General features: G+C 41.9%; 1 protein-coding gene across 1 annotated transcript; it reads left to right on the forward strand.

Annotated features, from left to right (window-relative positions):
* Positions 1–673: 673 nt before the first annotated feature.
* LOC143210858 (uncharacterized) lies at positions 674–5,923 on the forward strand. Its single transcript, XM_076428093.1, has one exon. The coding sequence runs from the start codon at positions 674–676 to the stop codon at positions 5,921–5,923; it is 5,250 nt and encodes a 1,749-aa protein (XP_076284208.1).
* Positions 5,924–15,038: the final 9,115 nt, after the last annotated feature.

The raw sequence follows: 15,038 nt of genomic DNA on the forward strand, positions 1-15,038 counted from the left end.
ATATGGCGAACGCATACGTTAAAAAATTGTTAGTTCTGTTCAAAAATTAGTATACTATGTGTTGTGGATCACGCGAGCGAAACGGCGGCACGTGAGCTCTCCTAGGCCAGAGACGAGAGAGGTGACGGGGTTAACCCAATCCAAATAACAACTCGCGACAATATCGGTTCCTCTTCACCTCTCTCCCCTCACCGATCTGATTTCGAGGAAACCGCTGATCTCCCGAGAAGTCAGTTAACTTCAAAACGTGAGAGTTGCTTGCTCGACACGAACGTTGCTCTTTACAAAAAGATCATTGCGCTTCTCTGGTCTTTGCCTATGTTCTGGCTTACTTAAAAACCTTGCTTCGGTTCATTAACTTTCTTTAGTTCAATTAGTTTAAGTGGTGTTGGGTTAGTTCGATAAGTGTTTTAATAAAGGATATTCTGACTGTTGTCTTTGCAACTACAACTAAAGTGCCAGTGATCCATTTCTTATACGTCTCGTCCAACATTCCTACTCTTTCTCAACATAAATTAATGGTCCTTCGAGCCGGATATTAGCGAAGAACTAGTGAAACGGTTAGTGGAACGGTTCGTGATATTTGAATTAACGGTCGCTGGGTCGGTACGTCCTAATCGACCTCGAGAGACAACAGCATCGACCTCCAACGGTTTTCACTTGTTCGAAAAACATGGATGCTCTACTTAAAAAGCAGGCAATGTTGGGAACGAGAATATCTCGTATCATCGATAATTTCAAAAAAAAGGGAATTGCTAATATTACCCGGGAGACCGTAGAAACTAGATTGGACTTGCTGGAATCATACTGGTTGGAGTTTGTGTCCAACGACGACAAGCTTCACGCTCAAGAAAACGATGATCTGCTCCAATCCCTCTATGTTACGAACAACATCTACGACGAGGTTGAAGAAGCCTACGTTACTGTTAAGGCTGAGTTGAAGAGACTTCTTGGACCAACGACGGTTCAACAGGTCACCATTTCGGCTCCGCCACAAGCAAAAAAGCTATCCTTGCCAAAAATTGCCCTCGTACCCTTCAATGGTGACTACACGAAGTGGATCAGCTTCCGAGATCTTTTCCGATCTATGGTTATTAACAACACTACTCTAACCAATGTTGAACGCCTGCACTATTTGAAAACGAATGTTACGGGGGATCCTGCCGATCGCTTAAACAATATTCCTGTCACGGACGATGATTTTCCACGTGCCTGGAAGTTACTCGAGAAAGAGTATGAGAATATTCCAGTACTGGTCGACGCCCAACTCAGTGTTCTCATGGCGCTTCCTACCATGAAAACCGAATCTGCTGCGGAGCTCAAAGAACTACTCCATGGGACTCAAAACGCCGTTGAGGCTCTAGCTGCGCTCAAACGTCCAGTCGAACATTGGAGCGATTGGCTAAACTACATTACGGTACAACGTCTGGATGGAGAGACTAGACTTCATTGGGAAACAACGTTGGAGGGAAAAGAGGAGCTGCCGACCTTTTCCCAACTCTCTGACTTTCTTGCTGGCCGGCTGCGATCTTTGACAAAAAGCTCCTTGCCTGCTTGCAACCTTCTTACTACCGCTGCTTCATCGCACTTGGCTGCTCCGTCTGCATCTGCTGATACCAGGCTCCCCACTTCACTTGCTGAGAGACGGACACCTACGACAACTGCTGCTACTCGCGGGACATCGCTTCGACCTAAGGTGCACGCCGTCACTGGAACATCCGGAACTTCGAAGTGCCGTCTTTGCGAAAAGGATCATTTTATTCTCTTCTGTCCTAGGTTTAAGAGCCTGACCCCCCCGGAGAGGAGAAAAGTGGTAACAGAAAAAAAACTATGTTTTAATTGTCTGTCAAATCACCAGGTACGCGATTGTCATTCCAACAAACGTTGTCAAACTTGCGTCGGAAAGCACCATACTGTATTACATGTTCCCATCGAAAATCCTCCTTCAGGAGGAAATCGCGATTCTTCGTCCAAAACGTCCTCCGCGTCCAATCCTGGCTCAAAGGTGGTTAATTGTACTCGACTTAAACAAACTCTAATTTTGGCTACTGCTATTGTTGGAATAGAGGTTCGTCCGGGCGAAAGAGTTTTTGTCCGCGCTTTAATCGATCCTTGTGCCGAAGTGTCCTTGATTAAGGAAAGCATCGTGCAACGCTTTAAAATTCCTCGCAAACAGTTCAATATACCACTGACGGGAGTAGATACCATGCGAAGTCGTCCTCGAGGAAGGGTGAATTTGACCGTGTCATCTCGCCTAGATCCCACGGTTTCATATTCAGTAGACGCTGTCATCCTTGCTCGAATATCTTCTCACGAGCCTCCTACAATTGCCGGTCCGAGCACGTGGCCTCATCTAGGCAATCTAGATTTGGCTGACCCAGAATTCACTTCTCGACAACCCATCGAGCTCTTACTTGGAGCCGATATTTACGCTCTGATCATTCGCGAAGGTCTACGTCAGGGTGCTGCGGGTTGTCCCGTCGCTCAAGCTACTACTTTAGGTTGGATTGTTACTGGTCCGCCGTCACTTCCCGAAAATTCTCCTTCTAACACCCGTCGTCTCGTCCTACATTGCTCGGTCGACGATGATATCAGCCCTCTTCTACAACGATTTTGGTCAATGGATGAAGTAGATCCTCCTCCCTGCTCTACTGAGCTGACCGCGGATGAAGACGAGTGCGAGCAAACTTTCGTTCGTACTCACACTCGAGACCAAACAGGCCGATACATTGTACGACTTCCGCTCAAGAGAGATCTGTCGTTTCTAGGCGATTCTCGACGAACAGCTACTAATTTACTGACGAAACTTGAGAGACGTTTTACTACCTCTACTGACTTTGCTGAAAGGTACCGCGCTTTCTTAGACGAGTATCTCGAACTCAATCACATGGAACTTGCTACTGGAATTCGAGAAAATTCTATCAAATACTATCTGCCGCATCACGGAGTATTTCGAGAGTCAAGTTCTACTACGAAACTCCGCGTCGTATTTAATGGTTCTAGTAAAACTACAACGGGAATCTCCCTAAACGACATTCTACATTCTGGACCGAATCTGTTGCCGGAAATTCCGGACCTTTTGCTACGCTGGCGTTGCCATCCAATAGTATTTGCCGCCGATATGGAAAAAATGTATCGACAAATCTGGCTTGCTGACGACGATCGGGACGCTCAACGCATCTTGTGGCGACGCGATCCGAACGAGGAAATAAACGAGTATCGGCTTCGTACGGTCACTTATGGTTTAGCTTGCGCTCCCTATCTCGCCATGCGCACTATACGACAGCTAAGTCTCGACGAAGAAAGTCGTTTTCCGCTGGCCGCCACTTGTCTACGTTCGAATGTTTATATGGACGATGTGCTCTTCGGAGCATCTACTATTGAGGAAACTCTAGAAACTCAAAAACAATTAATTGGCGCCCTCAAGGCGGGCGGTTTCACTTTGAGGAAGTGGACTGCCAATGACCCAAGGTTGCTAGACCATCTGTCACCTGAGCACGTTGCTTCCTCAAGCGAACACGCCTTTGAAAAGGTCTTCACATTGCTGGGATTACGGTGGCAGTCAGCTGGGGACTTCTTCCTCTTCAACTTAAAACCTCGCGACCCCCAGGTCACTATCACTAAACGACAGGTGTTGAAGGAGATGGCCTCGGTCTACGATCCGCTAGGTTTCCTGGCTCCAGTTATTGTTACGGCAAAAGTATTCCTGCAAACTCTTTGGCTTCTAAAACTCGATTGGGATGATCCCCTCCCCCTCGCGCAGACCAAATACTGGGCTTCCTATTCACATAGTCTCGCCGAGATTTCGACTGTCAGGATGCCTCGCTGGATGGGTATCAGTCATAAACACGTGCTCGAGATACACGGATTTGCGGATGCCTCGGAGAAAGCTTATGCCGGTGTTGTTTACTTTCGCACAATGGCAACCGAAGCTAGGCCGCTCGTGAGATTAGTCACGGCAAAAACGAAGGTAGCCCCCCTCCAACAGGTATCTCTTCCGCGGCTGGAATTGTGTGCCGCAGTACTTCTCTCGCGACTAGTTAAACGCGTCTTAAATGTTTTACAGTTGCACGACGCTAAAATATACCTTTGGTCGGACTCTACCATTGTACTTAGCTGGCTTCAAGGTCGACCTTCCAGATGGAAAACGTTTGTAGCTAATAGAGTTTCGGAAATCCAAAACCTCTTTCCTCCCGATGTTTGGCATCACATTCGCTCTAAAGAAAACCCCGCTGACCCCGCTTCTCGGGGTTTAAACGGTGACTCCCTGGTCAATAACACTCTCTGGTGGCATGGACCTTCCCTCCTCTCCACCACTACCCTTGAGTTCAAGGAATACTATCCGACAGTTTTGGACACGGAGGAGGAAAGACGCCCAGAAAAAACGGTACTTAATACCACTTTAGCTGTCGCGACTCCCACCGAACCGACGGATTTGCTCAATCGATACTCGTCCTTCACGCGCCTCTTGCGTTCCGTTGCTTGGTGTCTGCGTTTCATCAAATGCGCGCGAAGGACCTCCGCCTTAAAGGATATTTGTCTTCGTACCGAAGAACTTGACAACGCGAGACTTACTATCGTTCGGTGCGAGCAGCGCCGTTTTTTTTGTACTGAGATTGCTTGTTTAGAAACTTCGCAGTCCTCTCTCCGGGGACCTCTCGCTCGACTCAGTCCATTTCTGGATGAGCGGGGTATTTTGCGTGTCGGCGGTCGACTGAAACATTCTCTACTGGATTATGATGAAAAACATCCGATCATAATTCCTGAAAAAAGCCATGTTACCTCGCTTATAATCAATTATTTCCACGAGAGATTGTTACATGGCGGTACTCAAATCACCCTGTACAATTTACGTCGGTCGTATTGGATCCCGCGCGGTCGTCGAGCGGTTCGACAACAAATACACGGATGTTTAAAATGCTGGAGATGGCGCGCGAAAACTGCCGATCAAAAAATGAGCGATCTACCCGCCTCGCGCGTGACACCTACTCGCCCTTTCTACCATACGGGCGTAGATTATGCTGGACCTTTTACTACTAAATTCTCTCCTGGACGTGGCGCCCGGACATGTAAGTCCTACGTTGCAGTTTTTGTATGCCTCGCAACCCGTTCGGTACATCTCGAGTTAGTCTCCGATTATTCTTCCGACGCTTTCATCGCTGCTTATCGTCGCTTTGTGTCGCGTCGGGGAGTCTGCGCCTCTATTCGTAGCGATTGCGGCACAACCTTTGTCGGTGCTGATAAAGAGTTGCGTCAAATGCTCAACGCAGCCAATGACGAGATGAAAAAAACTCGACAAGCGTTAGCTGAATCCGGGACTAACTGGATATTCAACCCTCCTGCTGCTCCGCATTTCGGAGGAATCTGGGAGGCAGCGGTCAAGTCGGTGAAGTACCATCTTCGTCGCGTAATAGGTGAGACTCTCCTCACTTTTGAGGAGATGTCGACTCTATTAACTCAAATAGAAGCTTGCTTAAACTCTCGACCAATCACTCCTTTAACTGATGAGCCTAGCGATCTCACCGCCTTGACCCCAGCCCACTTTCTAATAGGCTCTCCCCTAACGGCTATTCCGGAACCATCGCTGACGGATGTTCGATCCTCGAGGTTAAAACGTTGGCAAATGATTCAGCAACAACGAGATCACTTTTGGGAGCGCTGGTCCTTCGAGTATTTGCAGACCTTGCAGCAAAGGACGAAATGGACGAAGGAGCAGCCTAACTTAAAGCCTGGGGACTTGTGCCTCATTCTAAATGAAGCTACTCCACCTACACGATGGCCGTTGGGGAGAGTCGAGCAAGTTCATGCCGGTGCCGATGGACTCGTCCGAGTCGTAACCGTGCGCACTGCCACGTCTGTACTTACTCGGCCTATTGCGAAAATTTGCCTCCTTCCAGCCATTACTGAGACCGCCGATCTTTAAGCAAATTTTACTTTTTGAAAGTTTGTTGATTCGTAACTTCAATCAACAAAGGCGGGCGGAATGTTGTGGATCACGCGAGCGAAACGGCGGCACGTGAGCTCTCCTAGGCCAGAGACGAGAGAGGTGACGGGGTTAACCCAATCCAAATAACAACTCGCGACAATATCGGTTCCTCTTCACCTCTCTCCCCTCACCGATCTGATTTCGAGGAAACCGCTGATCTCCCGAGAAGTCAGTTAACTTCAAAACGTGAGAGTTGCTTGCTCGACACGAACGTTGCTCTTTACAAAAAGATCATTGCGCTTCTCTGGTCTTTGCCTATGTTCTGGCTTACTTAAAAACCTTGCTTCGGTTCATTAACTTTCTTTAGTTCAATTAGTTTAAGTGGTGTTGGGTTAGTTCGATAAGTGTTTTAATAAAGGATATTCTGACTGTTGTCTTTGCAACTACAACTAAAGTGCCAGTGATCCATTTCTTATACGTCTCGTCCAACATTCCTACTCTTTCTCAACACTATGGTTTTCGGGTCCGCTGAGTACAAATCTGGACTCAAAATTCGAAAAACAAAATGGCGGATCCAATATGGCGAACGCATACGTTAAAAAATTGTTTCTTCTGTTCAAAAATTGGCATTCCGAGGTGTATCGTACGTATTGCGACCACAAAGCACAAGAAGATGCTCGGAAACTCATTTGAGTTGCATACGATAATGCATCATCTGAAAAATTTGCCCGAATATCTGCTGTCTTTCTTCGCTTTGATCTTTCGCTGGAGGTTTCAAATTCTAAAGAAGGACGGCCAATGATGTTCGCATGATTGTCGCTGTCTGCAGGTATACGGAATGCAACAGATACATTAAGCCACGTAGCAAACTTTCTAAAAAAGAAATCTTCCGTTCTCTTTACACTTCGCCATTTTGTCTTAATTTTAGAAATTAAAATCCCTAATGCGGTCTTTGTTTCATGATTTACATCAATTAATTTCCCGTGCTGTTCGCATATCTGATTCTGAAGGTGTTCAGATATTATAGTAATATCACTATTCAAATAACACTTAATTATTTGAAAAATCTGTTTTCTCGTCAAACGGATTTCGCTATCACGAGACCCTGAAAGTAAATAATAGAAATCAATATTTGAAACATTTTGTCTAAGAATTAATTAAAACGTTAATTAATTACTTCTATAAATTAATTTACTTAGACCTGTCTGTCCCTTAAAGGTCGCTTCCTCTCTAGCTCTCTTATTAAAACGTTTATATCTCGGTAACAAATTAACGCAAAATAATGTTATTATATTGTTTTGAAATTGTCTGAATGTCAGCTATAAGAATATATAAAAAAAATAACCCTTTTTTTAAAAAATTGACCCGTGACCTTCGCAGGACGTTTCAAGGTCACTAATAAGTCAAACGCATACCATCGTCAAATGTGTTCCTTCAAACCGTAAAATTTTTATTTGAAACATTTTTTAGTATCATTCATACTTTCCGAGATATTTTGGTGAAAGCTAATAAAATGCTTACACCGAGTTATATAAAATGGTGGTACGTGAGAAATGGCGCGAATTGGCAATTAAGATTTTAGATTTTGCAAGGTAATAGTATAATCTAAGACCCTATGTAAGTTATTTGCTGGAGGTGTGTGGAGGTTTTAACTTATCACTACATCTTTAAAATGTATGGGTCAAAATTTACGTTCCCTTCCGTGTAATTGTTAACCGGTTAACATTAACAATTCAGCACTAAAAACGATTGAACTTACCTCCACAAACTGTATCCATTATGTAGTATAAAAATCAGTAGCTTCCAATATAACTTATACACTTTGCACTTATATTTCGTACGTACGCTCACGCGCGTGAAAAATGCCTGTCTAACGAAAGCAAAGTTTCGACTACGACTGCAACTCAGGTAACAAAATGCAAGCATTTTCCCGTTTACCCCACTACGGAGTCACTATTAGAGTACCCATCCCAATGGGTAAAAACGTCCTAGCTCATAATTCATTTTTGGGGTTTTGGCCAGCTTTTGGGCGTTTGGAACCACTGTGCGTCGGCCCGCTAGAGACTTCTTCCCGCGTGGACGTCCATCGGCGGCTTTGGCCTTCCCGAGACTATCCGCGGCCTTCCCGCGACCCTCTAGTATGCGTTCACCTTTACTCGTCACGAATAAAACAATCGAATAAATCATCTTGCTACATCGAGCTTCGAATAAATCTTGAGGTTAAGATGAAAATCGTTCCACTGAAATTTCATAGATAAATTTGCATAGCCAAAATCTGACGAATACACCGTAAGATAAATGGTGGCGCTCTCTGTCTTCGACTCTCAAATAACGGTGAAAGATAAACTGAAAATTCTCAGCTGTCATCTTACGAATAATGCCTCTCGAATAACTTCTCGCCGCTAGAGGCGTTGAATACGTATACGCAGTTAATTCGAGATTCGATAAAAAACAGATGACGAATGAAATTTCTGGAGAGTATCTTACAGATAAACTGTGTCGAATATGTATTTCAGGAAAATCAGAACAAATAAAAGATAACTTACGTTTATCTTTTATTTGAAAATTTTAGATAAATTTTTGCCCATCTCTGCCTGATAGCCGGCCTTGCACGACCAAGAAACTTTTCGTTGGACATTTTCGCGATGAGCTGTTTTTTCTGGCAAACCTTCATACCTCTTCCACCCCTGGAAAATTTGGCCTTTTTCAAGAATCACATAAATAGCCCTCCGAATGCGTCGAGGGCCTCAGTTTTTTTACAACGATTGGCGAACAAATACGTTACCTCCCAGGACGTTCTTTTTCCGCTATTTTGGTTTCGAGATTTCCGTTTTTTTCGATAATGTCGGACGTGGAATTTGAAGACGTGCAAGGCCCTTCGACAGCACAAACATCGGCGTGTCTTGAAGAAAGTGTGCGTGAATTAACAGTGATTAATGAGGAGGCCATTCTCATGGGAGAAGAAATTTATCACCGGACAATGGAAATGTTGAACGAGAGGAATTTCATCGTTTGCGATGAACTTTTTATGAATGATGAACCTGTCGAGGAACGCTCGTATGAAGAAGTTGGATCCAGTTCATCTGAAGGTTACCAACCAGAGGAAAAGAAGAGTAGAAGTGAATACATTCCACTAAAATATAAAGTTAAAGTGGTAAACATTTCAAAAAGCCATCCAACTTGGACACTGAAGACCCTACATAAGAAAGGCTGCTCCCGCTTGAAACGGATGGAATTTTTGGCAAAGTGGGAAGAACTAATCAAAAGTGGTGGAACTGTATTTGACAAATATGCTACCATCGATTCCTGGACAAATGACCGTTTCCAGGAAGCTCGGAAAAATTGTCAGCAAGTTACAACACGTAACCTGCAGCAGTGGGCTTTATCTGCTGCAAGCCAGTTCCGTGATTTTGAATTTAAAGCATCAGAGACCTGGGTGAAAGAATTCAAACGAAAGCATGGAATCCGGCAACGGAAAATTACGAAGTATGTTTCGGAAGCTGAAAATATAACAGTAGAGGAAACGTTGGCTGCAGCCGAAAATTTTCGTATACAAGCTCGTGGTCTGATACCGAATTTCAATTCGGATTTTGTTATTAACACGGACCAAACAGGCTGTCAGTATCAATCAACCGACAGAACGCTCGCCCACCAAGGATCGAAAGTGGTCACCGTCCAAAGGCAAAACATGAATAAGGTGACCCATTCTTATACAGCCCAGTACGCCGTCACTTTGTCGGGAAAACTATTATGTACCGACTGTTTTTGTATGCCTGCAAGAGGTATCGGGAACATTTGGACCGAGGGTTCGCAAGTTGGTAGAGGAGTATTCGGTCAAATACAAGAACGTCGTTGTCACATGTTCCAAATCGGGAAAACTCACAACTGCGTTGTACAGAGACTTTTTAAACAATTGTTTAAAGCCATACGTACACAAAGAAAAGTTCCTACTTTTAATAGATTCGTGGGGAGGACAAACTAATCCAGGAATGTACGACGGCATTTCAAGATGACGAGGGTATGCCAACGTGCACCCTAAAAGTGATACCTCCGAAATGCACTCCTTTGGTCCAGCCATGCGACGTCTACTTCTATAGACAAGTTAAAAATTTTATAAAGCGTCTGCAAAATTGTTCACATTTAATTCAAGAGAAACGCGAAATAAATTTCAGAGAAGATTGCATAAAAATCCAATCCATTGTACATCATCAGCTGTCTTCTCCGATATTTTTAAAAATGTTACAATATGCGTGGTTTGCGTCCAAACTGTGTGATAGTAGAGAATTATTTATGAATGTCAATGAGGTATGCTTTCCAATAGAAGTTCTCAAAAAAGCGTGTGCTTGTACGAACGCGGCGTTTATTGTGTGTGCTAGATGCCGCCAAAATTATTGTTTTCCATGCTTCTACGATCAATATCATCCCAGCTCGTGTCACACACATACATTAACATGTAATTAATAAAAAGCATGTGCAATACATGTGTAATACAGTAAATTCTATTAAAGTAACATTTCGTATTATTTTTATGTTCGATTTATTTTATTTCCCCATTTCCCCCACAAATAAAAAACATGTATTTTCTACTTAAAAAATAAAAATAACTTTAAAATAATAGATTTTAGGTTTATTAAAATCGAAGTAGATATCTATTTCAAGAAAAAAAAATATGTCAATACCGGGGTTCGAACCAATAACCTACTGATTGCCAGTACCTTCCCGCTGCGCCCTCGGCCATTCATCTTCTTGTTGACTCTTTAACGCAACCTCTTTATACCCGAGTGAAGCTACTTTCAAATGCAATTTTCTCGGAAAATCTTGAGTAGTGCGCGCGATAGCTTTGCGAAATTACATATGGAGACGACATCTTCAAATACTGCAAGTTTCAGGAAAATCGGTGACCCATCGACCGCGCCCTCTCCTTGTCAGTCTGTTTCAGTCTTGGTACGATATTGTAAGTATACAAAGTAGTAAAATAACCAAGGACAGTACAATTTGTGAATTGCACTTCAACGTAGAAGACACTATTAAAGAAGATGCATTTGTTCAAGTTCAAAATGATGGAACAATCAGCTCGGTCGACCTCGTGCCGAAAGGCTTGTATTTTCACGCGAGCATCCTGTGACGGCCGAGCTCACTGCGATCGAATCGACTACGCGCGAACGCCGGCCGACCATCCGCCGAGAAATTGTAGTCGCGCCGGCAAACTTTTGGCTGCCGCCGGTTATCACCGGCGGTTCACGACCATCAGTCGAATAAAAACGACAGTATTTTGCCTATTTCTAGTAGTTAATTCATCCCGTGAGACGTTCCTGACGCGAGTAATGCCCCGTCCTTTTCCTTGCACCTGGCGCCCGAATTTATTCTGTGAAACCAGAGTTGGGCAGGAATTAATTACATGAGTAATTAATTACATCTTCAATTACAATCACATGTAATTGGAATTGTATTTCTGCAATTGCAATTACAACTACATGTAATTGTAATTGTAATTGTTAGTAGCAATTACAAGTAATGGTAGCTGGTAGCTGCAATTCCTTTCCAAACAGACGACGCTCGCGTGTCGCGCGTGAACATTCACACACCGCTAGGGTACTCTCACACACAGCTAGACCATGTATACGTACGCAAGGATTGCAAGGGTCCGGGATTCAACTTCTGATTTCTCGATAATGCAAGGACGGGGTTTTTAGTAGTCAAAATCGCTAGATGAAAGATCAATCTATGCCATTGTTTGCCTCAAAAGTCCTTCTTTTACGTTTCCGAGCAATGGTTTTGCAATATTCGGCTGCATTGTGCCCGTCGGAGAGGCTACTACGTCGGCGTGACTGCAGCGTCATCTAACGGGCAACATGTAATTGTAATTGTAATTGCAATTACTTTCGCTCAACCAGTAATTGTAATTGCGGACCACAATTACAATTACAGTGATTCGTCAAGTAATTGTAATTACCAATTACAATTACATGTAATTGTAATTGTATCCCTGCAATTCCAAATTACAGTAATTGGCAAGTAATTGTAATTATAATTGAAATTACATTTTGCCCAAGTCTGCGTGAAACAGTTCAATCTTTCCGTTCCCTATCAGGCAATTGAAAAGAAATTTAGTAACAATGCGTGTGCAATTCATCCATAAAAGTGAAGCTACCATGCAGCGTATCATTTGATAATGGTGTCTTGGAACACATTTGTCGTCAGCTTGTTTGAAACCAAGTTTTCCTCATCCAGCAACAGGAGAAGACATTCAGCTGTTTCTGGATCCACCCCACATGCTGAAGCTCATTAGGAATACTTTGGCAACTCGTACAATTTTTTACGACGACAACAACCACCCAATTAAATGGGAGCATTTTATTGATCGATTGTTAGTATTCAAGACAAATTTAATATTCAAGATAAAGAAGGTTTGCATCTCGAAACAAAAATAACGCCACGTCAAATTAATTGGTATTATATGTACAGTCCACGACAAAAAGATGGCACACCCGTAAATATTGCTATTTCTTAAAACTGTGATAAAATTTGATATGTTTCTCTCGGTGTATGTACTTCGGTGGAGCTTCTAGCTTACTTACACCGGCGGAGGTCAGCGGTGGTTGCAGACTCTAGTCTAAATGTAAACAACCGGGGTCACCGGCGCGACAAATTGATGGCACATTCTTAAAATTCTTTCTCTGCAGTTAACACTAGACCGTCAGACTGTTTGTATCGTGTACTGTTTGACTGTGCATTAAATATTGTGTGCGTTTCTTATTACTATTGAAATTACATACACTATGGGTACTGGAAAATCTTTATCCGATGCTGAAATAGAAACGATTTTGACATTGCATAAAGAGAATTACTCGATTTCAAAAATTGCACGTATTATACATCGGAGCAGAAAAGTGGTGTATAATTTATGAAAAAATCCCAAAACATACGGAAAAAAAAGAGTTCTGGTCGACCAAAAGCAGTAAGCAATCGCGGAAAACGTGCAATTTTAAAAGAAGCTTCGAACTCTTCGGGAACAGCACGACAAATCGCTAAAGCAGCAGGCGTACATACACATATACGTAATGTGCAAAGGATAATAAAAGAATGTCCGCACTTGGTTCGAATGAAATTGAAGAAAAAACCACCTTTAACCGCTCAGTATAAATCAGAGCGTCTGAAATTTGCACATGAGCACATACATTGGAGAAAAAAGTGGCGTCATGTTATTTTTAGTGATGAGAAAAGGTTTAATCTAGATGGACCGGATGGTTTCGCACACTATTATCACGACCTGCGAAAAGAAGAAAGAATATTAAGCCGCAGACACATGGGTGGCGGAGGAGTAATGCTTTGGGCCGGAATTGGGTATCGAGGGGTGACTGAAGTAAAATTTATAAAGAAAACCATGAACAGCAAAATTTATATAGATTTGATAGACGAACAATTAACTAAATTCGGACGGACAATTTCCGGGGAAAATTTTACATTTCAGCAGGATAATGCAAGTGTGCATACTGCAAAATGCGTTAAGCAGTACTTTGAGCAAAAGAAAATTAGTGTCTTAAAGTGGCCAGCGAGATCGCCAGATCTCAACATAATTGAAAATTGTTGGTCGCATCTCGCAAGACATGTTTATGAAGGCGGAAGACAATTCCAAAGCCTTGCAGAATTGAAAACATGTATACATCAAGAATGGACAAAAATACGTCCAAAATACATTAAAAAACTCTTTAAGTCGCTTCCAAAGCGTATGTTGGCTGTTCTGGAGAATAAGGGAGGCCATACAAAATATTAAACACAATGTTATGTTTTTGATGTAGGTAAATCACGTATTTTTTGGTATATGTGCCATCATTTTGTCGTGCCGGTTTTTGTTATTTTTTGTTTCCATAAGCAAACGGACAATTTTCTTTAATTTTATTGTTTGTAATGTAGTTTATTTTGTAGTAAAAATGTGTAAGTACCAAGAAAGACTAGATTTGTCATGTCCAAATGATGAAAACATTGAATTTTCGTGGTGTGCCATCTTTTTGTCGCGGACTGTATATTTGGGCTAGCGGCTCAAACATTTCCCCCGAGTGTTGCAAAAGCGCTACGATATCTGAGGGAGACAAATCACAATAAAAAATTTACAGATATAGAACCGACAGAGCGATTCATCATTTTCATTAATGATGCATTTTATATTTTAAATAGCAGAAATTTATTAGCTCTAAAGGTTCAAAGCTGGCATATATACAGCAGTACAATAAAACTTCTATTTTCAACAGAATCAACGAAGTGATCAAATACATCACTTCATTAACATATGGACCAAACAGAGAGCCATTGCACTTGAGTCGTAATAAAATTGGTTTTATTGGATTTATAACCAGTTTACGATCACTCGTGCATATATTTAATCAATATGTAGATAACAAAGCACAAAAGAAATTGCAAAAAAAACATTTATTAGCGTACATATGTTCTCAAGATCATCTTGAAGTATTTTTCAGTGCTGTAAGAATTATGGGAGAACACAATAACAATCCTATCTCAAAACTTTTTCAAGCAGCATACAAAAAAATTGTTAGTACACACTAGCTCCTTACAAGCTAATTGTATTGAGCAAATACCGATTATTATTTTAGCTAGAAGTGAAAGAATTAAGAACAAGCACAATTATTTTATTACGTCATTAATTTCATCAAACAGTTTATCCAAATACGTAAACAACGTAGTAGTTTCCTAGTGAAAACTACATTATCTATGTAAGTGAAAAGTGAACCTATTTCTTAAAAGTTGTAATTCAATAAATAATAAATATTTTATAACATATGCTTTTTGTTTGTTCTTTTTAGACATTTCCATTGAATAGGTATCTAATTATCTTTTTTTAGTGCTATTTTAGCGATAAGTAATTGCAACTATGTACCCATTACAATTACTTGTAATTGCATTAAAATTACTGTGAAATTACAGAAATAAAATTACAATTACATGTAATTGTAATTGGTAATTGCAATTACTTTGGCTCAACCAGTAATTGTAATTGGTAATTGCAATTACTTTGGCTCAACCAGTAATTGTAATTGCGGACCACAATTACAATTACAGTGATTCGTCAAGTAATTGCAATTACCAATTACAATTG

This window comes from Lasioglossum baleicum, chromosome 1 (assembly GCF_051020765.1).
Source record: "Lasioglossum baleicum chromosome 1, iyLasBale1, whole genome shotgun sequence".
Classification (NCBI taxonomy): domain Eukaryota; kingdom Metazoa; phylum Arthropoda; class Insecta; order Hymenoptera; family Halictidae; genus Lasioglossum; species Lasioglossum baleicum.

Excerpts from the sequence above, each read along its gene's own strand:
- LOC143210858 (XM_076428093.1), top strand. The coding sequence starts at position 674 with ATGGATGCTCTACTTAAAAAGCAGGCAATGTTGGGAACGAGAATATCT.